Source organism: Mustela putorius, unplaced genomic scaffold (genome assembly GCF_011764305.1).
Source record: "Mustela putorius furo isolate JIRA1106 unplaced genomic scaffold, ASM1176430v1.1 tig00000873_pilon_pilon_pilon, whole genome shotgun sequence".
NCBI classification, from domain to species: Eukaryota; Metazoa; Chordata; class Mammalia; order Carnivora; family Mustelidae; genus Mustela; species Mustela putorius.
The window spans coordinates 1,261,868-1,287,853 of record NW_025421504.1 but is presented as its reverse complement, the minus strand read 5'-3'; the positions used below and the strand labels follow the sequence as shown (position 1 = coordinate 1,287,853).

At 60.9% G+C, this 25,986-nt stretch overlaps 1 protein-coding gene across 1 annotated transcript; it reads right to left on the bottom strand.

The window, feature by feature from the left end:
* Positions 1 to 13,792: 13,792 nt before the first annotated feature.
* ACTG1 (actin gamma 1) lies at positions 13,793 to 16,589 on the bottom strand. The gene is made up of 5 exons (XM_045085705.1): positions 16,443 to 16,589; positions 15,764 to 16,132; positions 15,042 to 15,480; positions 14,755 to 14,936; positions 13,793 to 14,665 (listed from the first exon to the last, which is right to left on the bottom strand). Exons 2-5 carry the CDS (start codon positions 16,124 to 16,126, stop codon positions 14,522 to 14,524), a joined length of 1,128 nt encoding a protein of 375 aa, XP_044941640.1. The 5' UTR covers positions 16,127 to 16,132; positions 16,443 to 16,589; the 3' UTR covers positions 13,793 to 14,521.
* Positions 16,590 to 25,986: the final 9,397 nt, after the last annotated feature.

Sequence of the window (25,986 nt, the reverse complement as noted above, 5' to 3'; positions counted from 1 at the left end):
GAAATGACTCTGGGGTGCCCCAGGGTGAGCCTTTGTAAGCCCTCAAGCGCTCTGTGAATGCGCGCGTTGATCTGCAGAGGCAGGTGTGAGGGCGTCGGGGTCGGGCACCAAGTCCGCCGCAGGTGGGGCAGTGCCCGGTGAACGGGACAGGAGACGATGGGGCTGGTTTTTCTCCTGTGACCTGGGTTTCGCGTGAAATCAGGAGGCGGGGCTGTCCGCGTCCAGGACCGCACCCCTCTGCCCTCCGCTCCAACACGGCGAGCGGCTGGCCCGCGTTTTGTCCTCACGGTTTGCTAGGCGGCTGCTGGAATGTCGACCGTGGCTCACAGTGCACCGCACAGCCGGCTGTTGGGGGTGGGGGAGAAGAAAAGAAACGAGGAAGACGCAGGCCCGGTCACGCGCCTCCTATTTGTTTATGCATTCTAAGGATTCGACTTATTGGGGTACCCAGGTCACTCAGTGGGTTAAGCAATTGCCTTTGGCTCAGGTCATGATTCTGGAGTCCCCGGATTGAGTCCTGGCTGGGGTTCCCTGCTCAGTGGGGGGGGGGGTCTGCTTCTCCCGCTGACCCTTCCCCATCATGTTCTCTTCTCATTCTCGTTCTCAAATAAAGAAATAAAATCTTTAAAAAATTCTGGGGCGCCTGGGTGGCTCAATGGGTTAAAGCCTCTGCCTTCGGCTCAGGTCATGCTCCCAGGGTCCTGGAATCGAGCCCCGCATCGGGCTCTCTGCTCAGCAGGGAGCCTGCTTTCCCCCTTCCTCTGCCTGCATCTCTGCCTACTTGTGATCTCTCTCTGTTAAATAAATAAAAACTTTAAAAAAAGAAAAACAAAAGATGTTATTTTCAGGTCATCTCTACACCCAACATGGAGCTCGAACTCACAGCCCCAAGATCCGGAGTCTTCGTGCTCACCAACAGAGCCAGCCAGGAGCCCCGGAAGAAGGATTTTTTAAAAGATGCATTTATTTCTTTCAGAGTTAGAGAGCACGTGCGCGTGTGACCAGGGGGCAGGGGCGGAGGGAGAGAGACTGCCCACTGAGCACAGAACCTGACACGGGGCTCCATCCCAGACCCTGAGATCATGACCTGAACGTAGACCAAGAGTCAACCGCTCAGCCCTCCTGAGCCAGCCACGCGCCCCGGGCGGAGGAGCTAAGTTTTTCATTAGGGATCGGAAGGCGTGTCACAGGTGAGCCGCGGTGGCGGGGCTCACGCAGCTGGTCGGTGAGTCTACGGTCCCGCGGCCGCCGCTGGCTCCAGCCACCTCAACACCGCAAAATGCACCCAGTGCCACATGCCGGGAGCTCACGGGGCGCACGGCCACCCCTGCCGTCAGCCACGTCCAGGGCTGTGACTCAGGGAGGGGATGACCCAGTTGCCAGAGCCTGAGCCACTGACCTTAGGGGACAAGGGGCGGTGAGTCGGCATGACATAGTGGAAAGCAGTTTGGGGATGCGTACGAAGAGCCCACAGATGGGCCCAGGAGCGTCACCTGGGGGAGCCTCCCTCGAGGATGGTGGCGGGCGCGAAGGGAGCTTCTACCGCTCAGGCCATCACAGCGAGGTGGCTTTTAACCCTAGCCCGCGGGGGCAGCTGACTTGTCCGGCGAGACACGTTCGCGAGTATGTGATCACCCGGGGACACGCTCACGTGCCCGTGGCTGTCTGGGCAAAGCGCGGGGACGCGGGATTCACCGAGCCCAGCCCCCGAGGCCGGCCCGCTGTTCGCTTCGTTGGCAGAAGGCGCCGAAGAAGCTCCCCATTTTAGCAGAAATTTCTCCCCGAAAATTAGGTGAAGTCCTCAAATGTCAACGCCCTTGGAGCAAGCTCCAGGTTGGCTGGCCGAGAGGGTCGGACGAGTGGACACGGCCAGACAAGCTCATAAAGTTGCAGAGCCGGGAATTGCCTCCAGTACGTTGTGTGTGACAGAAACTTAGAGCCGCCTCGGAACCATCCGGGAGCCGCGGCGGACGGTGGGTTTCCACGGCCCAACACCGCCCAGCCACAAAGAAGGTGCCCCGCGTGTGTGGGCGTGGAAGTCACTCGCGTGCGGATAGAAGGAAAGTCAGATCCTGGAGGAATGTGTCCTTTAAATCCTAAATATCCTGAAAATAGGTTAACATGTGCCTCGCGAAGCACAGAGGGCACTCCGGTGTCTGGTCACCGCGGGGTGACTGGCTTGGGGTGTGTCGTCCTGCCATCAGCAACCAGAGCACTGGAAAGAAAAGAAAATACGCAGCAACTTTTGGAAGACGTTGGACCATAGACCGCCCAGGACTGTGAGGTCCCTAAGAGAAGAAAGGCGAAGACGCAGGGCCTACAGCTCTGGCCTTTCTGCTGGGAGGTGCTCTCTGGACTGAGCCACGGACACTGGGCTTGGGAGAGGCTTGGAACGAGCGGCCCGGGCGCCCCAGCGGAAGCAGCCGTGCGGAGGACAAGCTCCGGAAATATGCACAGACGTTCCCTTAAGGGTTTTGGTAAATTTTAAACTTGAACCTGTGTTCAAGGACACCTCGTGAGACTTAGCAAACAACAGCCCAGGCAGAACGGCAGAGCTGGACGATTCCCAGGGCTCACGGGGGACAGAGAGATGTGCCGGTGCCCAACAGACCTCATGAAGCACCCAGGGCACTCCTGGACATTTCGTAAGGGTCCCATCTTAGCCGTAGAGCTGACCTTCCCCAGAATAAAAGGCTAACCCAGACTCACTCTGACAAGGCTTGAAAATAGCCTCGGGGCGCCTGGGTGCCTCAGTGAGTTAAAGCCTCTGCCTTCGGCTCAGGTCATGATCCCAGGGTCCTGGGATCGAGCCCCGCATCGGGCTCCCTGCTCAGCGGGAAGCCTGCTTCTCCTTCTCTCTCACTCCCCCTGCTTGTGCTCCCTCTCTGGCTGTCTCACTCTCTGTGAAATAAATAGAATCTTTTTTTTTTCCTTAACATTTAAAAAAAAAAAGATTTTATTTATTTATTTGACAGAGAGAGATCACAAGCAGGCAGAGAGGCAGAGAGAGAGAGGAGGAAGCAGGCTCCCCGCTGAGCAGAGAGCCCAATGCGGGGCTCGATCCCAGGACCCTGAGACCATGACCTGAGCCGAAGGCAGAGGCTTAACCCACTGAGCCACCCAGGTGTCCCTGAAATAAATAGAATCTTAACAAAAACAAAAGCAAATTAAGACAATTAAGGAAAAAAATTGGTAATAAATAGTATGCCCAACCAGCTACATCAGCACTCAAACGTTGACCTAATTAATGTTTACAGAACACTGTACCCAACATGGCAGAATGCGCATCATTTTCCTTTCTTTTAATTAATTAGTTAATTATTTTTTAAAAGTATGCTCCACACCCACGTGGGGCTTGAACTCACAACTCTGAGTGTCGCATGTTCTACTGACTGCGGATCCCCTGAACGTCCTTTCCAAGCGTACCTAGAAAATGAAACAAGATTGGGGCCCCTGGGTGGCTCGGTCTGGCAGGGTCAGGTCGTGATCTCAGGACTGTGACCTGGAGCCCAGCTGGGCCTGGAATCTGCTCGAGATTCTTTCTCTCTCGTCCCCTGCCCCTCCCCCCCAAAAAAATTAAGATTGAGCAAATTCTGGGCTATAACGCCAGTTTTAATAAATTCAAAAGGATTGAAGTTACATAGATTATGTCCTCTGATCTCTACAGAATTAAAGTAGAAACAGCCATTAAAAAATTCTGGGAAAATTAAAAATATTTGGAAGTTAACAACATATCCCTAAGTAACCCATCGATTATAAAATCACAAGGGCAATTAGGACATAGTTTAACCAAATGATATGGAAAACACAATGTATCAAAAATTTGGAGATGAAACCAGAACAGAGCTTAGAGGGTAGATATAGTTTTCAATGTTGATATTAAAAAATAATAAGGGTCCGAAATCAAATATATATGTCTCTATTTTAAGACCTAGAAAAAAGAAGAACAAATTAAATCCAAAATAGAAGGAAAAACAAAGAAAATAGCAAAAATCAATGATATAGAAAATGAATACATAATAGAGAAAAATCAATGAACGCAGAAGCTAGCTCTCTGGAAACCTCAATAACTTTGACAAAGCTCCAGGCCAGGAACACTGGTTTTATGGGCTGGATTGTGTCTCCACAACATCCAAGTGTTGAAGTCCTAACCCCAAGGCTTAAACGTAAAATGCAAAACCTATCAGACTTCTAGAAGAGACATAGAAGAAAATCTACACAACCTCGGATGTGATTTTCTGGACATAGCACCAAAATCGTGATGCACGGAAGAAAAAATGAGTTGGACCTCATTAAAATTAAAAACCTTTACTCTGTGAAGGACACTGTTGAGAAAATGAAAAGATAACACACAGACTTGGAGAAAATGTTCGTAAGTCACACATCTGATAAATGTCTTGTCTCCAAAAAATATAAAGAACTCTTAAATCTAATAAAATACAAGGACCCGGGGCACCTGGGTGGCTCGGCTGGTCAGCCATCCTACTCTTGGTTTTGGTTCAGGTCATGATCTCAGAGCTGTGAGACTGAACCCAGAGTCGGGTCCGCGCTCAGCAGGGAGCTTCTCTCTTCCTCTCTGCCTCTCCCCTCAGCTTGTGCGCTCTCTCTCCTTCTCTTTCTCTCAAATAAATAAATAAATAATAAATTCAGAAGGATTTTTAATATTAAAGATTAAATTAAAAATCTGACATGTCACCTCCTCAAAAATATTAAAAATAGAATTATCATATATATAGCCCTGAATTCCACTTTACCTAAAATAAATGAAAGCAAGGTCTTTTTATTTTTATTTTTTTTACTTTTATTAATTGGGTGCCTGGGTGGCCCAGTCAGTTGGGCGGCTGCCTTCAGCTTGGGTCATGATCTCAGGGTCCTGGGATCGAGTCCTGCATCAGGCTCTCTGCTCAGCGGGGAGCCTGCTTCCCCAACTCCCTCTGCCTCTCTGCCTACTTGTGATTCCTGTCTGTCAAATAAATAAATAAAATATTTTTCTAAAGATTTTTTATTTATTTACTTGACACAGAGAGATCACAAGCAGGCAGAGAGGCAGGCAGAGAGAGGGGGAAGCAGGCTCCCCGCTGAGCAGAGAGCCGGATGTGGGGCTCGATCCCAGGACCCTGAGATCATGACCTGAGCCGAAGGCAGAGGCTTTAACCCACTGAGCCACCCAGGCGCCCCTCTAAAGATTTTTATTTGTTTATTTGAGGGAGAGACAGTGAGAGAGAGCCTGAGAGGGGAGAAGGTCAGAGGGAGAAGCAGACTCCTCATGGAGCTGGGAGTCCGATGCGGGACTGATCCCTGGTCTCCGGGATCATGAACTGAGCCGAGGGCAGTGGCTTAACCCACTGAGCCACCCAGGTGCCCAATAAATAAAATCTAAAAAAAAAAAAGAAAGATTTTATTTGTTTATTTGACAGAAAGAGCCAGAGAGGGAACATGAGCAGGGGGAGTGGGAGAGGGAGAAGCAGGCTCCCTGCTGAGCAGGGATTCCTGACTCAGGGCTTGATCCCAGGACCTTGGGATCCTGACCTGAGCCAAAGGCAGACGCCCAATGACTGAGCCCCCCAGGCACCCCTGAAAGCAAGGTCTTAAGGAGATATTTGCACACCTACGGTCACTGCGGCAACATTCACAACAGCCGACAGTGACGCGCAACTGTCATCGAGGAATGAATGGATCAACAAAGCAGGGTCCCTCCACACAACAGAACATTATTTATCCTTGAAAAGGAAGGAAATTCTAACACATGCTACAATAGAGATGAAACTTAAAGACATTTTACCGCGTGAAATCAGCCCTCACAAAAGGCTACTATATGAGAAACCTTCTATACGAGGTCCCTAGAGCCATAGAAACAGAAAGTAGGGTGGTGGGTGCCAGGGGCTGGGGGAGGGAAGTGCGAGTTGTCGTTTAATGGGGGCAGGGGACAGGGTTACGTTTGAGTTTTCAAAATGGAAAGAATTCTGAAGATCGGTGGCACCACCATGTACTTAACACCACTGAACACTTAAAAGTGGTCATGATGATATGTTCTACGTTATGCGTATCTTATCACAGTTTTTCACATGAGAGCACCGGGCTGCTGGCGAGGAGACCCAGGGAAGCCGTCCCTCCCGGCTGGAAGGCTGCAAACCGGTCCAGCCACTTCGGAAGGTAATTTGGCAGTTTCTTACAAAGATAAAGATTATGTCAGCATTCAATCCCATGCTTATGCAGCAGAAGTTTTGTCCCCCTGATCTGAAAGCCCTGTCCAGACAAAAAGCTCCGTAGAGATGCTTTATTAGTAATTGCCAAAACCCAGAAGCAAACAAAATGTCCTTGACAGGCGCATGGATACACGAAGTGCGACGGAAGGAGGGAGCTCCTGAGCCACACAGACATGTGGGCGATCCTGAAGGGCATGTGGCTAAGTACAACCGGCCGTTCCGGAAAGGCCCCATGCTGTTGCCTCCATGACCGTGGCCTCTAGAAAAGGCAAAATGATAGAGAGAGTAAATAGACGGGTGATTGCCGGGACTTGAAGGCGGGTGGGGACGGAGGAGATGGAGCACAGAGCCTTCTTCAGGGTGAGGAGACTGTCATCACCGCCCTGTGGTGATGGGTCCACGACACCTGCATTTGTCCAAACCCACAGAATTTTAGAGCAGACGAAGTGAGCCTATCCAAAGCCACCAGGAGGAGGGGTGGGGACACAGGGCTGAGCCAGGTCGCTGTGGAATGAGCGGGCTCTGTAAGACGGAGGGCAGAAGGAACGTCATGGGACCCGCACTGCTGTTGGTCAAGTTGTTCCCGTCGGTACCCATCAGGAATTCTTTTTTTTTTTTTCAAAGATTTTATTTATTTATTTGACAGACAGAGATCACAAGTAGGCAGAGAGGCACGCAGAGAGAGAGGAGGAAGCAGGCTCCCCGCTGAGCAGAGAGCCCGATGCGGGGCTCGATCCCAAGACTCTGGGATCATGACCTGAGCCGAAGGCAGAGGCTTTAACCACTGAGCCACCCAGGTTCCCCCCCCATTAGGAATTCTGAAAGCAAGTCCCGTGCACTGGGACTGAGTGATTGTGTCGGAGGTGGTGGGTGCTGGGGTCGGGTTTCGCACTGTCGGAGTGGGAGCTGACAGAGAAGCAAGGGGCAGAGTAGGTCGATCCGTGTGGTGTGGGTTAGAGGTGGAAACAGCAGTGGGAGCTCACGGTTACCTTAAAAGAAGCACAGGTGGCCGCCTATAGAAATGTGTGTGTACGTGCGTGTGTGCAGGGTCATGTGCACACATTCACCTCCTCACTCTGTCACCAGAGAGGGCCTGCCGGTGAGGACATCCCAGTAGCAATGAGCACACCCAGCCCCCAGACTTTGGTCTCTAATACCCTCCTCCAAGAACAGGAAGACACGGGGACGCAGCTGACTTGGGCCCGAGGCAGGGAACCTACGCTCCGTGTGGCACCAGGGAAGTAATCCGCAGCGGAGCCTCCCTCCGGATGGGCTCCCAGGGGCCAACGATGGGGCAGCTGAAGCGACGGAGTGAGTGAGGCGGCAGCGGGAAACGACCCGGCGCACCTGCGGACACTGAGGCACCCGCCGACGTAGACGCGCGAGCGAATGAGTGAGTGGGGAGCACACAGGTCTCACGCGCAGGGGGAAAGGGATTCATGTCGATCCCCGACCCAAGAAGGTGAAGTGTAAGTGGGGCATGACCCCCCCAACCCCGGGGTGTGGGCTCCACGGCGTGACGTCCTTCCAGAGAGAACAGTACACACACTGGGGAGAAGGAACACACCCCAGCCCGGGGTCAAGGCCCCGTCCTCGGTGACGGGTCCCACTGAGAACAGAGACCCCTGACGTGAGGCGAGGAGAAGGCCCTTCAGCTCTGCGGTCTTCCTCCCCAAACCCGTCGCCCGTCCTCACACGATCCCGACGGAGGGATGGCCCCAGAACCCACCCCCACCCCCCGCCAAGAATTGCCGGGCCCCCCAAAACCAGGGACGTGAGAGACAGCTCGGCCCCGAGGAGCCTGGGAGACAGGACGACCGGGGCGGAGAGAGGCTGTGACAGGAAAACCAGGGAGTCCTGAGCAGAGTGGACTCCGGCTACCGACCGCGAGCCAGGCTCGCTCCTGCTTTGGGCCGCGCGGGGGACGGCACGGGGCGGGGGGCTCTGCGCGGTCTCTGGGCCCTTCTGTCCATCTGGAACTGTTCCCAAGTTGAGAGCCGACTCAGAAGAGAACAGAGGAAGGAAGGGAGAGACGGAAAGAGGAAAAGGAACGCACAGAAGGTCGGGCTCGCTCGCGGCGCGGCCGTTCGCGTAAACGTGCCCTTCGCAGAGCGCAGGGACGAGGCGAAGGTCCCGGCCGGTGCCCCCGGCTTTCCCGGGGCGCTTCTGCCAATCCCTGTCCCTCCAGTCTCCCGAAGGCTTTCCCTTTGCGCTCAGACACTGTCATGTTCAGGTGCGGCCGGAAGTGCCGGTGTCCAGGCGCGGCGGCCCCTCAGCTCTGGCGGGCGGGCCGGAGCCACAGGGCCTTTCCCTGCCGCGGCTGCCGACGGGGCTGTCCCCAGGCCAGTCCGAGGTGAGCAGCGCCGCGTCCCTGTGAGCCACCGGGAGTGACGCGGCACTCGGCCCCACCGCGGGGCCACCTGCGTTTCTTCACCAGAGCAGAGGAGGCAGGACAGGGCGCGGGAGGCCGGCCCACCTCCAGGCCCATCGGGCCCCTGGTCCCGCGGGAGAGACGCAGCCCCTGCAGCCACCCCTGCTGGGCCCGGGCTGGGGGTCCGGGGGACATCTGAATTCCGCTGCCCTGGGCTCTGCGCTCGTCCGCAGGAGCCGGCTGCGCGTGTGGTCCGAGCCTCTTGTCCTCACCGGACAGCCGCTCGGTTTCCACAAAGGATGAGGGGTGGGTGTGGGGGGGCTCGGAGGCTGGGGCCGGGGGGTGCACCGGGCAGGAGCTGGACTAATCCTGGGGCGCTCACCATGGCTGAGGCTTCGCCTGGGACAGGTCCAGCCCATCGGGTGGCTCCCGCAGCCCTCCGGAGCCCCCTGCTCCTGGGACAGCCGAGCCCCGCCCTCCTCCCTGGGAGCCGGGTCCCTGAGTGAGGGTCTCAGAAATGCAGCCTTTCTCTAGTGCCCCCCGGCATGCACACCCCAAATCCCGGCTTACCATCAGCCTCTGCTTTGGGGAAAGCAAAGCTAGGGGAGAGGGAGGGAACAGGGAGGGCCAGGGCAGACCCCGGGCCGGGGAGTCCACGGCGGGCAGGGCCAGGGCAGATCCCGGGCCGGGGAGTCCACGGCGGGCAGGGCCAGGGCAGACCCCGGGCCGGGGAGTCCACAGCGGGCACCCCAGCGAGGCTGGGCCGGACCCCGGATGACACCGCGTCGGGGACAGCCAGCGGCCGTGAAGAGCCCACGGGAGGAGGACGGAGAAGGCCTTTCTGTTCTGTCCCTCAGACAAGACCTCACTCCGGGGGCGGAGGGCCCAGCCATGGCTTTCGTCTGGGGTGTCTGCTGCTGCCCTGGGCGCCGAGGCTGTGGCTGGGTCGGGGCAGAGGGAGCAAAGGCCTCTGGGAGCGTGGAGCTCAGCTTGGGGCCCGGGGAGACAGAGGCCCCTTCCAGGCCCCTCCCCGGCCTGGCCTCCGTGGCCACTGGCCAGTAGGTTCTGAGATCACGGCATCCTGTAAGCGAGCTAAGCTCGGGTGTTAGCTGGCCCTGACACCCTCCATGCCCCGGATGCCCACAGGCTCCCCCAGCAGCCCGGCCCGGCCAAGGCCCTGTTTTGGCTCTGCTGCCCGCACTCTGAGCTCCAGTGTCTCCTGAGGGCTTTGTCTCACTGCCCCGGAGGCAGGGCCGAGTCCGCGGGCTCAGGAGAGTCCGACAGGCCCTGGGCACCTACTGCGCACGAGGCGAGCCCTGCGAGAGGGGTGGGAGCCCCGGAGAGGCCACTGCACTCGCCCTCCAAGAGCCCGCGGCACACCTGCTCGCGGGGCCACCGGCGACAGAGCGGCAAACGGCGACTGCCCTGAGGGTGCGGGGGAACCAGGAGCGCGGCTGGTGGGACCATGAGCCCGTCGTGGCCACACAGATGGGGGAGGTCCCCCCAGAAAGTTAGGACTGCCGTGAGAGCGGGGATCGCACCTCTTGGCTCGGGCCCGAATGAACGAGAAGCCCAGCCGTGCTCCCCGCAGCTCGGTTCCCAGAAGCTCAGAGGTCTGTCTGCAGGGGAGCAGACAGACGGACGGCCTCTACCCAGACGGAGCTCCACTCCCGGAGGGACACCCTGATCCCCGCTACACCGCGCGGGCCCGGAGGGCGCTGCGCTCAGTGGGAGATGCGGACGCGGAAGGACGAGCGCTGTGCGCCTCCCGACCACCGGCCTCGGGAGCCGCCGGGGCCCCCCACGGAGCGTCCGGTCCTGCGGAATCCTAAGACTCGCATGAGGTCCCTTTTGTCTGTTTTTCCTTCTGTCACCTTGTGCCTCTGGGTCACACCCGGGGACCTCTGCCGCACCCAATGCCTTGGGGCTCCCCTTCCGTGGTTTTCTGGGTCTTACATTTTGGTCCTCGGTCCGTATGGGGCTAGCACTTGTATACGGCACGAGGTCAGCGTCCGGCTTCCTTCTCCCGCACGTAGACCCCTGGTTTCCCAGCACCGTTTGTCGGAAAGACGGTCCTTGCCCCACGCGCAGGCCCTGGCCCCTGCTGGACACCACTTGACCACACGCATGAGGGTTTCTTTCGGGGCTCCTCCTGCTCCTGTGCTCTGGCCTCTACCGGTTCACGCTGCACTGGTCACTAGGCTCTTCGGGAGGTTTTGAAATCAGGAAGTGGGAGTCCTCTAGTTTCTTTTCTCAAGGTCGTTTTGGGGCTATGAGAGTCCATATGAATTCTAGGCGGACTTCTCTACTTCTGCAAAAAAGCATCGTTAGGACTTTTACAGTAATTGCACCAAATCTGTAGATCACTTTGGATAATGCTGACATTCTAACAATATTGCTTAACAGTTCATGGATTTGGGGTATTTCTACTTATTTATGTCTTTTAACATTTCTTTTAGCAATGTTTATATTCTTTCATCTCCTTGGTAAAGTTAATTTCCACGTATTTTATTCTTTTTGATGCTATTATAAAAAAGATAAATTTACATGTTTTATATTTTACCACAATTTCAAAAAAAAAATCATCGGATGGATGGATGGATGGAATGCATAGAGAGATCGATCGATCGATCCATCGATCCTATAGACCAGGGAGGGTGACAAATAATGCAGGCACGGACCTGTTGGGACTGGTGCACAGGGGACAGACGGGGCTGTGCAGGGGCCCCATGGATGGCCACGCAGGTGGTGCACAGCACAGCTCCAGAGGCTACCCCTCCCACTACCTGGTGCTGTATCAGGCAGGAGGGCCTCGGTTATGCTGCGTAACAACTGACCCCACAATCTCATTGACTTCCAGCAACAAGGATTTCTCTTTTGCTCACCCTGTATGTCCATCCAGGTTGACTCTGGTGGCATCTCTCCAGCCTCCACACTGATGGAGAAGCCCCTCTCTGGAATGCTGTGGCCCCAGAGCAGAGGGGAAAGAGAGCAGGGCCGCTCCCCCCTGCTTCCTAAGTTCCTCAAGCTCTATCACTGTCTAAAACATGTCCCATGGCCCATGATCAGTGGGGCGAGAGGTGTAACTCTCCAGAGAGGGGCAGCTTCCTGCAGGAAAGAGCCGCCGGGCAGCAGGGTATGAGGCTGCAGGCCGGCCCCGCTGCGGGAAGCCGTGGGGAACCCCTGTGTAGCAGCAGCAGCCCCCCGCTTCTCAGACGGAAGCTCACTGAGTTGGATGTCTGTGGCCTCTCACCACTAACGGTCCTGGAAGCCATCTCGCAGCCTTTCTAGTGCGAATCCTTGAAATGGTCTCTGTCCTCTACTGAAACACTGGCTGTTAGAGACGAATGGACCTTGGACTTGGAATTGCATCCGATGCATGCAATGTCTACCTCTTGCCTGGGGACACTGGCTCCAGGTCCCAGCGGTTACTGACCACCTGCTGGGCGTGGGGACGCTCCTCCCCTGCAGAAAGCTTGGGCACCTGCGAGCCTCCCGCCCCGCTCAGCAGTCCTTCACCTCTGCCTCCCTGTCAGGACACCAGGGTAGCTCTGAGTCCCCAGGTGGCCAAGGCAGTTCTCCAAGGAGGCATCCCTTCCGGAAGCTTCCATCCATTCAACTGAATGGTATTTAAGACAACGTTAGCCTCTGAGGTTTCATCTTCTACAAGTTTTCGGGTCGTATGCGTTCTCCCACGGGTCTGCAGATTTTCCTCCCGGTCTTGGTTCGCGGCTCCGTGCACCGTCTGGAGGGAAGTCCCTGATTCTCCACTTCGACGAGCTGCGTCCCACAGGTAGTTCTGCTGACTTTGTGGATGACGACGGCCTTCCTTGCAGAGAGCTCCCTTTTCTTCTGAAGAAGCAGGCAGAAACTATCCTTGTCTTGCTTTGGTTTTTCAAAAGTCATCCCAAGCCCCATCTCCTTTCTCAAAGTTCAGCATCTTGGTAGACTCAGAGCTCCTGAGAGAAATGCCAGACAGGTGGTTTGCTGACTCGGGTGTCGGGGCCTCCTGTGTGGGGACAGTAGAGGGACTGGCCCACCGGCCCCAACACCAGGAGGGCGGGGCCAGGACAGGGCTGATGGGGTGGCCCCCTTTCTTCTTCTGGCTCTAGGACAGAGTTGTCCCCTGCTCCCCCACCCAACACACATGGAGTCCTCTCTCCTCCACTGCCGGGACCCACGCACACCACAGACCAGACCTTGCCCCCACGGAAAGTGGGAAACCGCACAGGGTGAGAAAGTAGTTCGGTCGTGCTGGACGCTCCCGCGGGTGGTGCCCGAAGAGGGGAGAGCCAGATGGAGGCCGGGGCTCTTGGGGGTCCACTTGCTGACAGGAGACTCTCCAGAGCCTTCCGTCGTGAGCTCTTGGGTCCCCCCTCTCCAAGCCGGACAGAGCCCACCCCCCCAACCCAGAGAGATGGGACCTCGGGAGCCCCTGCCCCCTCCCTGCTGATGAAACTTGCTTCCCAGCAGCAGAGGCAAGAGTCAGCCCACAGTGTCTTTACCCTTTCCAGTCAGGCCTTCCAGAGCCCTGAGCGTTCTCCAGCCTGCCTGCCTTCCTTGAAGCACCCGTGCAGCAGTCGGCGAAGCGTCCCACTCCGTCGGCCTCCGGCTCAGGTCTCAGGGTTGCAGGATCAAGCCCCGGGCTGGGCTCCTCTCTCCCGTGCCCTCTGCCTCCCACTCCCGGCCCGCAGCTGCTTTCAAAACAGCGGCTCTTGATCCAACCTGCATGTAGGTCCCTTTTCAATCTGAAGAAACGGACTCAGGCCTCCCAGTAGGAGCCCCAAACCTTCGACGGAGGCCAGGAGCACAAACAAGGGTCTTCAAGGTCAAGTTGGTCCCGTTCCCACCACTGGGGACCAGTCCCTGCTTCGGCGACTCAGTGGTTTCAAGACCTTCACAGCTGCCGCAGAGCTTGTGGAAGGAAGAACCGAGGTCCCACAACACCCACCCACGGAGGGAACCCAGCCCTGCAGGGCCCCAAATCGCCACCTGGAGAGCTCCCACTTCTGATCTCCGCTCCGCTGGGGCCCCTGGACGCGAACCCGGCCCACGGGACAGGGGCTCCCCAGTTCCCAAGCCATGCCATGCTGCTCACTAGCCTGGATCCTTAAAACACTTGCTCGTGAAGGACCCAGGCTGTTGGCCAGCCCCAAGCAGGGAGCTGTCCCCTTCCACACCCTCTGCCCCCGCCCCCCCACAGAGGCCACTGGACTTCACTGCAGCACTTTTTTATTTTCCTCACACAATGACGCGTTGCTGGGGCCTAATGTTCTCACATGACAGTAGAAAACCAAAAATTTGTTGTCATCTCTTAAAGAATTGAGAATTGTGTACAAAAACCTTACATAAATTAAAAGGATGAATAAATTTACAGTTGTAAATGCAAACCGTTTTCCAACTCAAGGCAATTAACCCACGGTGTTCTGGCAGGAAAACATCGGGTAAGAAAGGAAAGTGGGTCCTAAGGCTCGGACCTTCCCAACCCTGTTAGACCGGCAAGACAGAAATGACAACTCGTTCAGGACTCTTGCCAGCCTCTAGAGAAATCCTGGAATAGGCAGCTCCTACACATTAATACCCTGCACAGATCAAGAACCTCACGGCCTTGCGGGTTCTCCACTCAATGGATTTCTCTTCCATAAACGTGTTCTCAACCTCAGCCACGAACTGACCGAGCCACATGTGCTAAGGGCTTAAATCAAAGATATGTACAGGGTATTAAACATATACCAAGGGAACAGTTAACTTGGATACAAGGTCAAGATCAGCAACAAGTTCTACAATCCAGTGCTGATATCAGATACAAGCTTCAAGGACAAATTTCTTTTCAAAGGCTGATTCCAGTTTCACGAGGCCGGCATGAGGTGTGCACATCTGCCGGGGCAACTGCTACTCCGGGTTCGCTCATGCAGCAGGTGCTGCGCATCTGCCCGCAGTCCGTTTAGAAGCATTTGCGGTGGACGATGGAGGGGCCCGACTCGTCGTACTCCTGCTTGCTGATCCACATCTGCTGGAAGGTGGACAGCGAGGCCAGGATGGAGCCCCCGATCCACACCGAGTACTTGCGCTCGGGGGGCGCGATGATCTGTAAGACAGAGGACGCGGCTTGGAGTCCAGGCCGCCGGCTTCCCAGCGAGGCCTTGGAGCCCCAGCCCGCAGCCACGCTGGACTCACCTTGATCTTCATCGTGCTGGGCGCCAGAGCGGTGATCTCCTTCTGCATCCGGTCAGCGATGCCGGGGTACATGGTGGTCCCGCCGGACAGCACCGTGTTGGCGTAGAGATCCTTCCGGATGTCCACGTCACACTTCATGATGGAGTTGAAGGTGGTCTCGTGGATGCCGCAGGACTCCATGCCTGAGACAAAGGTCTCCGTTAGAGATCACACACCCACAACCCCACGGCCCTCTCCAGCCTCCGGGGGGGGGGGGCCCTGGTGCCCCGCCACCGCCCCACACCTACCCAGGAAGGAAGGCTGGAACAGCGCCTCCGGGCAGCGGAACCGCTCGTTGCCGATGGTGATGACCTGCCCGTCGGGCAGCTCGTAGCTCTTCTCCAGGGAGGAGGAGGACGCGGCCGTGGCCATCTCCTGCTCGAAGTCCAGGGCGACGTAGCAGAGCTTCTCCTTGATGTCACGCACGATTTCCCGCTCGGCGGTGGTGGTGAAGCTGTAGCCGCGCTCGGTAAGGATCTTCATGAGGTAGTCCGTCAGGTCCCGGCCAGCCAGGTCCAGACGCAGGATGGCGTGGGGCAGGGCGTACCCCTCGTAGATGGGCACAGTGTGGGTGACCCCGTCCCCAGAGTCCATGACAATACCAGTGGTGCGGCCAGAGGCGTACAGGGACAGCACAGCCTGGATGGCCACGTACATGGCTGGGGTGTTGAAGGTCTCGAACATGATCTGGAGAGAAGGCAACGGGCTCCTTAGTCAGGGGCAGGGGCGCCGAGCCACCCCCATGCTCACACGCTGCATGCGGCATGCCACAAATGTGATGTGTAGAGAAAAGAAAAGGTTGCAGGCAGAAACACAAATAAGAAACCTTGAGACTTCAGGGAGGAAATGCCAGGAGAGGAACAGAACCCTGGAAATATCGAAAGAAATACTTGAATTTCAGAAAATAAAGCTGAGCAGAACATGGTTTAACGAAAACAGATGGGCGGTGGTCGCATGGGGCAGCGCCTACCTGGGTCATCTTCTCGCGGTTGGCTTTGGGGTTCAGGGGGGCCTCGGTCAGCAGCACGGGGTGCTCCTCGGGGGCCACGCGCAGCTCGTTGTAGAAGGTGTGGTGCCAGATCTTCTCCATGTCGTCCCAGTTGGTGACGATGCCGTGCTCGATGGGGTACTTCAGGGTCAGGATGCCCCGCTTGCTCTGGGCCTCGTCGCCCACGTAGGAGTCCTTCTGGCCCATGCCCACCATCACGCCCTGGTGCCGGGGTCGCCCGACGATGGACGGGAACACGGCCCGGGGGGCGTCGTCCCCAGCGAAGCCCGCCTTGCACATGCCGGAGCCGTTGTCGATGACGAGCGCGGCGATCTCCTCTTCCATTGCGGTCTGCGCGGACACCCGTGCGGTGAGCCGAGCCCGGCCGCGAGGGTCCGCCGCCCCCCGCCGCCCCCGAGCCCCGCGGGGAGTAACCGCCCGGCACCCGGCCTCTCCGCACTGCGGCCGGCCCCGCCCCGCCCCCCCCCCCGTCCCCCCGGCCGGCGCCCTCCGTGCACCGGCGGTCCCCCCCACCCCCCGCGCGGGCCCCGGCCCGCCGACCCCGGGGCCGTACGGCCGGGCCCCTCGGGCAGGAGGCGTGGTGCGGACACCCGCACCCGGTGCGGGGACCAGGGCCCGCGGCGCCAGGCCGGCGTCTTACCGGCGGAGGTGGCGGCGGCGGACGCGAAGGACGAGCGGGAAGAGAGCGCGGAGCACGGGCCGGCGGCGGCGAGTGAGACCGAGCGCGGCCTCCCCCGCCGCTATTTAAGCGAAGCGGGACGCGCGCGCGAGCCGGCGGCGCGCGCGGCCCCAGAACATGTCCATATATGGCGATCTTTCCGAACGCCGGGCGCCCATTGGCTCGCCCGGCCGGGACACGTGGGGCCCCGCGCCCGGCCCCGCCCCCCGCCCGCACCGCCCCCAACGGCCCCGCCCGCGCCGCCCCCGCGCGCTCCGGACCCCGCGCGCGAGACCCCGCGCGTACTCGCGCGCGGGCGGGGCGGGCAGGAGCCCCCCGGGATTCGCGCGCGGGCCCGGCTGCGGGTCGGACGGGCCGGCCCCGCCCCGGGACTGCTGGGCTGTGGGGGAGGGCCCGGCTGCACCCCGAAACTGCCTGGCCCAGGGCTCGGCCGCGCCCCAAGCCGGGGCGTGTCCCCGCGGCCCGGCCCCACGGGTGGGGGGCTTTGCCCCCGCGCGCCCCCTGCGAGATGCACCCCGAGGCTCCGCCGAGAGCGCGGGCTGCGAAGGCCGACCCTGGGCTGGGGGAGGGGCGGGCGGAGGGACCCCCGCCGGTCGCCCTTGCGGCGCTCTGGGTCCCGCGGCCGGGGTGTTGGGGGGAGCCCCAAGGAGTCGTGAAATCGTCTCGGTGACAGGGCTAGAAGCCGCCTGCCCCCCGCCCCCCGCCCCGCGCAGGTCCCTCCGCCGGAGGAGGGGGCGCCCTGCCTGGGGTCCCTGGCGGTGCGGAGACGGAGGCTTCACTGCAGACGCGGCCGACGCTTCCTGCCTCTCCAGCCGCAGGCCTGAACGTCCCCGGGCGCGGGCTCCAGTCGGGGTTTGGGGCCACCCCCCTCCCACTGCGGAGGGCCTTTCTAAGCTTCTGTGTGCGTTATGAGGAAACTGAGGCAGGAAAGTGAAGTTTTGTCTGCCCGGACCGTGGACTCTCCCCTGGAGTTGGTGGGCGCCCTCCTCTCTGCATTTCCCATGCCAGACAGAGCCAGGGCGGCAGTAGGTTTGAGGACCCCTACCCACAGGCCGCCCCACTGCTCCCCGACCCTGAGTGGCCAACAGGCCGCCCCGTCCCTGCTGCCCAGGATTGTGTGTCCTTCCGGGTGCGGGGCGGGCCCTTTTCCCCAGGAGCCTGACCTGTCAGCCAAGGCAGGGTCCTCGCTGCACCTGCTGGCGCCAATGCTTTGGATACGCCCAGAGGGGAACGAAGACTATGATTTCTTTGGGATGATTTGTAGGCTTTTGGAAGTGCTCAGAATTAGACGTTGGAGGGGGCGTGGGGCAGGGCACCCACGAAGAGGGGCGGTGGTCGGACCAGGCCCAGTGAGGCAAGGGACTCACGCAAGGGGGGCTCAGCTCGACCCAGGCAGGTGTCTGATGGCGGGGTGGGCCTCCCCTAGAGCCCTGCGGGGTGAGCCGGTGGCCCTGCCTATGGAGGGGGACGCTGGACCCAGAAGGCAACCGCAGTGCCCCAGACGACAAGGCCACTCATGTCCCCAGGCCTAGCTGGGTCCCCGACTCCCCAGACTTTTCCTGGGCGCGGGGCAAGGCTGCTGTCCCTCGGGTGCGTTCCGCACTGTGGGAGAAGCCCGTGCTGGGCCTCGTAAAGCCCATCCACGCTGGGGGCCACTCGCGCCCGTGGGCACCATCATGGCCTGCTCAGCCGCCAGGTGGGGTGTCTGTGATGCGAGGATGACTCCCAGTTGGGGGCCCCAAAATGTCACACGGGACGTAGGGAAGGTGGGAAGTCCCAAGGTCTCCACGTCCCGTGTCCGCCAGCTCCGCGACTGCACTCAGGCCTCTGACTGCGGCGGGGGGGCACCTGCCCGGCCTCCAGTCCCGCCGCCCGGCCCTCCTTTGTCTGGTGGCTCGGAGGGGCGGCCGCTACGGGGACAGATGGGGAGGGAGCAGACACCCGCAGACCTCCGTCCCCGCCCCGCTTCCTCCCTGCGCACCTTGCAGCCCGCCGGGCGCCGGGTGCTCGGCCCCGGGGTCGCGGAGGTTAGTGGGGCGGGGCCCGGGAGCCCCGAACTCCCCCCGCGAGGCGCGGCGCCGGGCTGTGGGGGAGGGGCGGGCGCTACTTCCTCTTCCGCGGTGTGTCACCGGCGGGGGGACGGCAAGGTGCGGCCGCAGGTGTGCGGCGGGGGGCGGCGGCGCGCGCGGCGCGGTGCGGCCATATTTGGCGATTTGGGCGCCGCGGGAGCCCCGCCCGCCGCCCGGGAAGCCGCGGCCCGGGCAGCCCCGTCCCCGCCCGCCGCCGGCCCTGAGTCACCGGCCGGGCGGGGGTGGAAGTAACGGACGGGGGGCGCCGGGCGCGCTCCTCGCCTTATTTAGTCAAGGAGGCCGCCGATTGGCCGGCGGGACAAAGGGGCGGCGGCGGGCGGCAGGGGCGAGAGCCGAGGGGGCGTCGCCGTCCCCCGCCCCCACCCCCGGCTCCCCGCGACCCCGCGGCTCAGCGGCAGGCCCCGCCGCGACAGTGGGGGTGGGGCTGCGTGTGGGGGACCCCCCCGCCCCCACCGCGGTCCGGTGGCCGCCGGGGGCGGGTGCGATGCGGGGCTCGCTGCCCGGCCGGGGAGCAGGGGAGTGACCGCCCTTCTGGGAAGCAGCACCGGAAGCCTGGGACGCGCGGACGCGGTGGGGCCCGGCTCCAGGTAGAACTGGGCCCGCGGGCCGGGCGCCGGGGGAGGGGGAGCACCGCCTTCTGCGCTGTGATTTTTCTGTTTTGCAACTGGGCAGTACGAGGCCTCGCCCAAGGTCACCTCGGGGCTGTGCTCTGGGAAGCTCAGGGCCGCCCCCACCCCGCCGGCGTCCCTGGGGAGGGAACGCTGAGGCCGGGGCAGCCCCTGGCTGGGGCGAGCAGGGAAGCTCTGGGCAGGAGGGAGAGAGTCTGCACTTGCTGTCCTGCCCAGGAGCCGTGCGTCCTTCCCGTCCTGGGGACAGAAACTTGAGCCTCGGAGAAACGACGTGATTTTTTTTCTAGCTCATTGCTGGCTTTGGGGGATTTGGGATTTGTGAGTTTGCTGCTCCCACACCTGCAATGGCTGAGCAGGGAGGCGGCCTCACCTGGCCAGTCAGTAGCTGTGGTGGGACTTAGCGCTCTGGTCCTTAGTGCTGTCTGGCAGCCCCACACCAGCCTGCCCTCTCCCTGCTCGCAGGACCTCTGCACCTGGGAGCAAGGCCCCCACCGCCGCACACCCACTCTGCCTCACCCCCCCCTGCCTCCCACCGCCAGCCACCTCCTACCCACTCATCCCTTGTTAGGCAGACAGGCTGGGTCGTGGGCCACCGCTCTGGCCTCTGCGGCTGCTGTTCCTCCCGCCTAGGATGCCGGTCCTCCACCCAGACGCAGTGTGGGATCCTGGGTTGGGTCCCGGAACGGAGGAACCAGGGAAGCCCGGGGAAAGTGTGGAGTTTAATATCAAGTGCCAGAGTTGGTCTCAGTGACAGAGGAGCCATGCGGGCTAGGTTGGAGGGAACGGAGTTACACGAGGGAAGCAGTGCGGACGGTGCAGCAGACAGTCTGCACCACGTTTCTGTAAATCTAAAGTTGTCTCAATAAAAACTTCACTTTAGAAAACCCAAGGAAAACCAGTTTCTCTGTCTTGGGTCTCTGTCTTCTTCTCCCAGGGCTGTGGACAGATCACATGCGCCGCCCAAAGCCTGCGGAGAGGCGAGGGGGGCCGGCTTGAGCCCCATGGGTCCTGAGGGCTGTCCCGGTAGGCAAGGCCGGGTTCCTGCTGGCTTGGCCTGCTTACCTCTGAGTTCCAAGTCAGAGGGCGAGGTCAGAGCCACATACTTCAGTGTCTGGACTAGCACCCAGCGGGGCTTGCTCCCCTGCCAGCGCTGGGCACACTGAGGCACAACTGGAAGGGAAGCCATGTGGTGGCTGGTGATGGGGTCACACGCACCCTGGTGTGCAGTACCTGGTGCCCAGGTCTCAGGGCCGCCACTCCGTCCTGCGCCGGGAAGCCCTGGGCCAGGCCTCCATGCACCATCAACTTCTTGCCATCTGGGGAGGTACCTCAAATGTATGCTGTGCTACAGGTGGGGAAGCAGGCTCGCGGTGTGGGGAGTTGGGGGTACAGAGACCTCCCAGGCTAGGAGTTCCACACCACCCCTGTTCCCGCAGAGGAGGGTTCCAGGCTTTTCAAAGACAGGCCCTGGGGGAGTTTTATCTCCCCACCCTGGTGTAGCAGGAACCACGGAGGGTCCTGGAAGAGCAGGGGGTTGAGTCAGGACCTGGGTTCTGGGCCAGGCTCCGTCCTGTGCCAGCTGGGGCCTCCCCATGCCTCAGTTTCCCTGGAAAAGTGGTCTGGGGATGTGAAGGTAGAGTGGCGCATCAGAGGCTCTGAGGCTGGCGGTCCTTCTGCACTGGACGATGGGTCTAGGGACACAAGGCCACGGGGCAGCCTGGTGAGTCTCCCTGCCACACCCGCCCCCCAGGCCCTCTCTCTGTAGGTTAAGTTTTTGGCTAAGAGGCACTCACTCTACACCTCTGGTGTCCAAGATTCCTGGGAGCCACGGCCCTTGACGGAGCAGCTGATTCCTGGCTTTGCTCCTGAGGGCGCATGTCCAGGCCTCGCTTCCCTAGCCTTCGGCAGGCAGAGAGACAAGCTCCTGTACCAAGGGTGGGGTGTGGCCCCGACGGGGGGCCAACCCGTAGCGCTCAGACTCCCTGTTCCCCACCTTTGCTGCACTCGCTGCCACGAGTAATGATGTCTCCAGTGGGGCAGGCCCCCGCCATAGCCGCCTTCCCCAGAAGTCACCACTCTCCTCTGGACAGAGTTCTTACTCTCCTGTGAGTGGCACCCACAGTCTGCACCCGGGAAGCCAGGGTGAAGCCAGGCAACAGCCCACTGGCCCGCTGTCTGTCCTGCCAGCTGTCTGCTGCCCCCTGCCCCGCAGTGAACGTTGCCCATCAGGTCCCTCTGCTCTGGGTGCTGGAGGCCGGACCACACCCCTCACCCAGCACATCGCTGGATCACTGCTCTCCAGCTCCAAACCAGGGCCCGGCCCTTCCTCCGCCGGGAAAGCTCCTCCAGTTGGTTGCCTCTTCCCCGCAGGCCTCCAGCCCTGCGCTGGCCTCAGGTCCCCTCCCCCTCCTCCTACTCACTGTTTGTCCTCACCCTCTGCTCCAGGGCACAGGGGGGAAGCCAGTGTCCCCTCTGCAGAGAGCATGAAGGGAGAGGGCGGGGCTCGCAGCCCTGGAGGGACCTTCCCTGAGGGGCTGGCCCGCTGGCCCCCTACCCTGACCCCGTGTGCAGAAAGGGGGCCGAGAAGGAAGGGAGCCGCGAGGTCCGGTCGCCCCCTGGGGCGCTGCCTCGCATCCCCCTCCCCCCGCGCTGGTGACTCTCGGGGGCCGCAGGGGACAGTGCTGAGGTGCCAGGTGGCAGGGCAGGGCACAGAGAAGGTTCAGGCTAGCCCTGTACCTCGCGCTCTGGCCCCGGATTTGCGGAGCGCGCCCTGCCGGCCGAGCTCTCCCGGCGTAGACGAGGTCGGGGCCCCGCGGCCGGTGTCCCCACCCCCAGGACGCCTGGCGCCACTCCGAGGACTAGGAGGCGGACCAGGGCGGGAACACCGGCGGGAGGACGCTGCTCTGGGCGCTCCGTCGTCCCCGCCGCTGTCCCGGGGCCTGGCGGAGTGGGAGGACGCAGGGCCAGGCTGGGGTCGCGCCGAGGCTGCGGACCGGCCTCGGGGCCCTTCGCAGCGGCCTCCGTCTCCCGCCGCCGCTAACCCGGGAAGGATCGCCGCGTGCGGGGGGCGGGCCCGGCGAGGGGCGGGGCGCGGCGGACTAGGCCCCGCCCACCCGGCCCTGGGCGGAGTGCGCGGCCGGCGGGGGGGCCGTGGCGGGGCGCGGGGGAGCCCGGGGGGCGGGCCCGGGGCGCTCGCTCGCTGGCTGACCGCGCCCGCGGCCGCGGGTCCCCGCTTGGTCAGAGGGCGGTGCCCGGGCCGCCCAGCCCTCGCGCCCCCCTCCGCCTCCGGGCGCCCGGCCCCGGCTCTCGCTTTCCCCGCGCGCTTGGAGGTCAGCGCCAGGGACCCCAGACGGGAAACCGGCGGGCTTGGAGGCCCGAGCCGGGAGCCGGCGCCGCGCTCGGCGGTCGGCCCGGTGCTGTCCCCGGGTGCGCCGCCAGGGGGGTCCCGCCAGCGGGGCTGGGCCTGGAGTCCGCGCGGCACCTGTCTGCGCCGGGAGCGGCCCGCACAGCCGCGGACCGGGCCGGGGAGGCGCCCGGCACTGCTGGCCAGCCCCTGAGTCACTGTCGCCAGAGAGCGATGGGAGTGGCCGGTGACCTCAGCCGGTGCTGACGCAGGGAGAGAAGGTGGGATCCGGGTCGGCCGGTACCGGGGCACCGGGGCACCAGGGGCAACGGGAGAGGGCAGGGCCAGGGCCCTGACTCAGCCAGACGGGGTGGGCCCACCGTGATGTCCAGGGGCAGACAGGACCCGCGGAGGGACCCCAGAGCCCGGGCAGACCTGGACCTGCTGTGTATCTGTTGGACACACGGTGCTCGTGCCCAGGGGAAAGGGCAGTGGGTGTCCCAGCTGCCATGCCCCGTCTCCTTCCTGGGCGCACTCAGTTATTTCCACAGCTAGATCCCCCTCCCCCAGGCAAATGGCCACTGATCACCAATTCAGAGAGAAGGAAGGGGCTCCAGGTCACACCCCAGGAAAGGGGGAGCCAGGATTGGAACCTGGGACTCTAAAGCCAGCTGGTTGCTCACCCGGCTAGCTAGGGGAGGCCCGTGGGGTGGGGGACACGGGGGTGACTTATCCCACTTCTCCAGGGGAAGTCCAGGGCTGTGAGCTGCAGGGCTAGTCCCAGGAAGGGGGTTGGGGAGCCGGACCACCACGGCCACAGAGTGACCTGGGGCTGGACGGCAGAGGTGGGGAAGGCGGGGAGGGTCCCCAGACGGCCAGGCTGGGCTCACGTCCTTCCAGAGGACGACAGACGATGCTCTTGGGTGTCGCTGGGGTACCTCCGCCTCCCTGGGTGACAGGTGGGTCGGCCCCAGCACGTGTGTCCACAGGGGCCTGTGAAGGTGAGTCTTTGCTGGGAGCCCCCCCCCAGCCCCCCGGAGCAGTCCTTACCCACCTGTAAGCATCCGCAGGGAGCCTGCCGCGCAGCTGTGCGGAGCGTCTCCCCCTGGCCCTTCCCGCAGACCCCCCGGCGCTGGGACGGACTGAGCTGGGTGGGCGGCCCGGCTGGAGAGGGGCAGGCAGGGAGCCGTGAGTGTGGTTTTGGGTGTGCACACTGCACACCTGAATTCTACCCTACCTGGGAGGGTGGTTGGGGAGGGAGGGAATTTCCTGCGGAAAGTGTGCCCTTGGGGGCGCCTGGGTGGCTCAGTGGTTTAAGCCACTGCCTTCGGCTCAGGTCATGATCTCAGGGTCCTGGGATCGAGTCCCGCAATCGGGCTCTCTGCTCAGCAGGGAGCCTGCTTCCCTCTATCTCTCTCTCTCTCTGCCTGCCTCTCCATCTACTTGTGATCTCTCTCTCTGTCAAATAAATAATAAATAAAATCTTAAAAAAAAAAAAAAAAAAAAGAAAGGCAAATGGCTGCCTTCTCCTTTCAAAAAAAAAAAAAAAAATAAGTGTCTGCCCCGGACCCTGGGATCTATTCCCGCATCAGGCTCTCTGCTTGGCGGGAGCCTGCTTCTCCCTCTCCCTCGGCTGCTCCCCCTGCTTGTGCTTCCTGTCTCGCTGTCTCTCTCCCTCTCTGTCAAATAAATAACTAAATAAGAAAATGTCCGCTTGGATGTCGAAGGCCTGATTCCCTGTCTCTTGCTTAGACGGCTCTTCCGGGGAAGTGGGTGTCGTTTGAGTTCTGGTCCAATATCCAGGTTGTTTCGCGCTTCTCCGTTTTAGGCCTTTCTCTTCATTTCCGCTGCCATGATATCTTGGCGCTTCTGGCTGGGCTCTTGCTGGAGACCCCTTCTTGTCCCGACGACGTCCAGCCCCACGCACAGTGGCCTCGGGAGATTTCTTACATTCTTTCTTTCACAGTTTCTTTCCCCCTTTTTATTTTTCCAGGTTTTTTTCCCCTTTGGGACCTCTGATAACGGGGTGCCGTGTCTCTCCCACAAGGCCTTTAATACCGTTACTGTTTGTTTGACCTGTTTTCCCCCCGGCTTTTTGGGCTATTTCTTTGACTCCGTCTGACCTTGCAACGGAATATTTTTATCCCAGTTACTATAGTTTCTAATTCTTTTGTTTTGAGATAATTCCAAACTTGCTAACTTTCTAACGTTTACCACAATTGCCTTATTGTTCTTTTTATCTGTCTGTTCACTTCTGAACCGTTTGGGAGTTGGTCTCAGACATTCCGCCTCTACGCCTCCGTATCTCCGCGCGTTTTCCCGGAGAACAGGGGCATTGTCCTGCGGAACCCCTGCGGCCCGTGTGCGACGGGCGACAGAACAGGTTGGTGCTGGTCTCGTCTGCGGGCTGTGTGTTCACAGCAGCAGTTGTCCTGACGTGGTCCAGGGCCACCTGTGTCGTCCAGGCGTCACGAGCCCCCCCCATGCTACATCCGCCAGGCTGCTTTCTCACGCGCCCACGGCACCGGAGGTGCGCGGATTCTCCCGGAAGGGACTGGCCCAGAGACCGTGGGCTGGTACTCGGCCCTGTCTCCCTGGGACAAGGAAACGCTGCCTTCCTGTTTTGTCCCAGAGATCCCTTTCAGCTCTGTAGCAAGTTCCGGGCACACAGTAGGCACTTGCTGCGGCCCGAGTGTGTCTGCTGCACGCCCGCGTGGACACGGTCGCACGTGAAGGCTGGGCTGCACAGAGGCAGCCCCGGTCACATGCAGAGCTGGGGGCTCCCGACTGTCTGTGCCGGCGCGTCTCAAAGCCCAGCTGCACGGTAAAAGTCACCTAGTTTCCCGGAGCTGTTCTGGTCCTGCTGCGGAGCCCTGTGCAGCCGGAGACTTGCTCTCAGATACTCTGGAGCTCCTCCCCCCTTGTTCCAGGAATACGCAAAAGTCCTGGGGTTTGGGTGTCCGAAGACCGCAGCGGTCACATCTGGGCGGGCTGAGATGCCCTGTGCCGCCCTTGTGGTCCCTTCAGGGACTGACGGTTAGCCTTGCTGGGGCCCTGGGACTCCGGCACAGCCCGAAGCCTGCCTCCCTCTCTCCCCTCCCCTCCCCTCTGGAGATAAGCACCCCTCCCCAAGACTTCATGACTTTGCAAGGGACAAGAGCGAGCTTTCTACGCAGGCAGTGCCGGGGCGGGGGGCTTCCCTGCCAGCCAGCAGCTCTCCCTTCGAGGAGGAGGGCCACGCAGGAGAGGAGCCCATGAAAACCACATTTCAGTGCGCTGCCCTGCCTTCAGGAGGGGTCTTGGGGGGTCGGGATGGTGGGGAGGGAAGTGCGTGGATTTTCGCACGGGGCCGCCATGAGATGCGGGAGCCGCCTCCCCACGCTTCCTTCCAACACTGCCCTCTCCTCCCTGCGCCACGGAAGGGAGCCTGTCACCCTAAACCG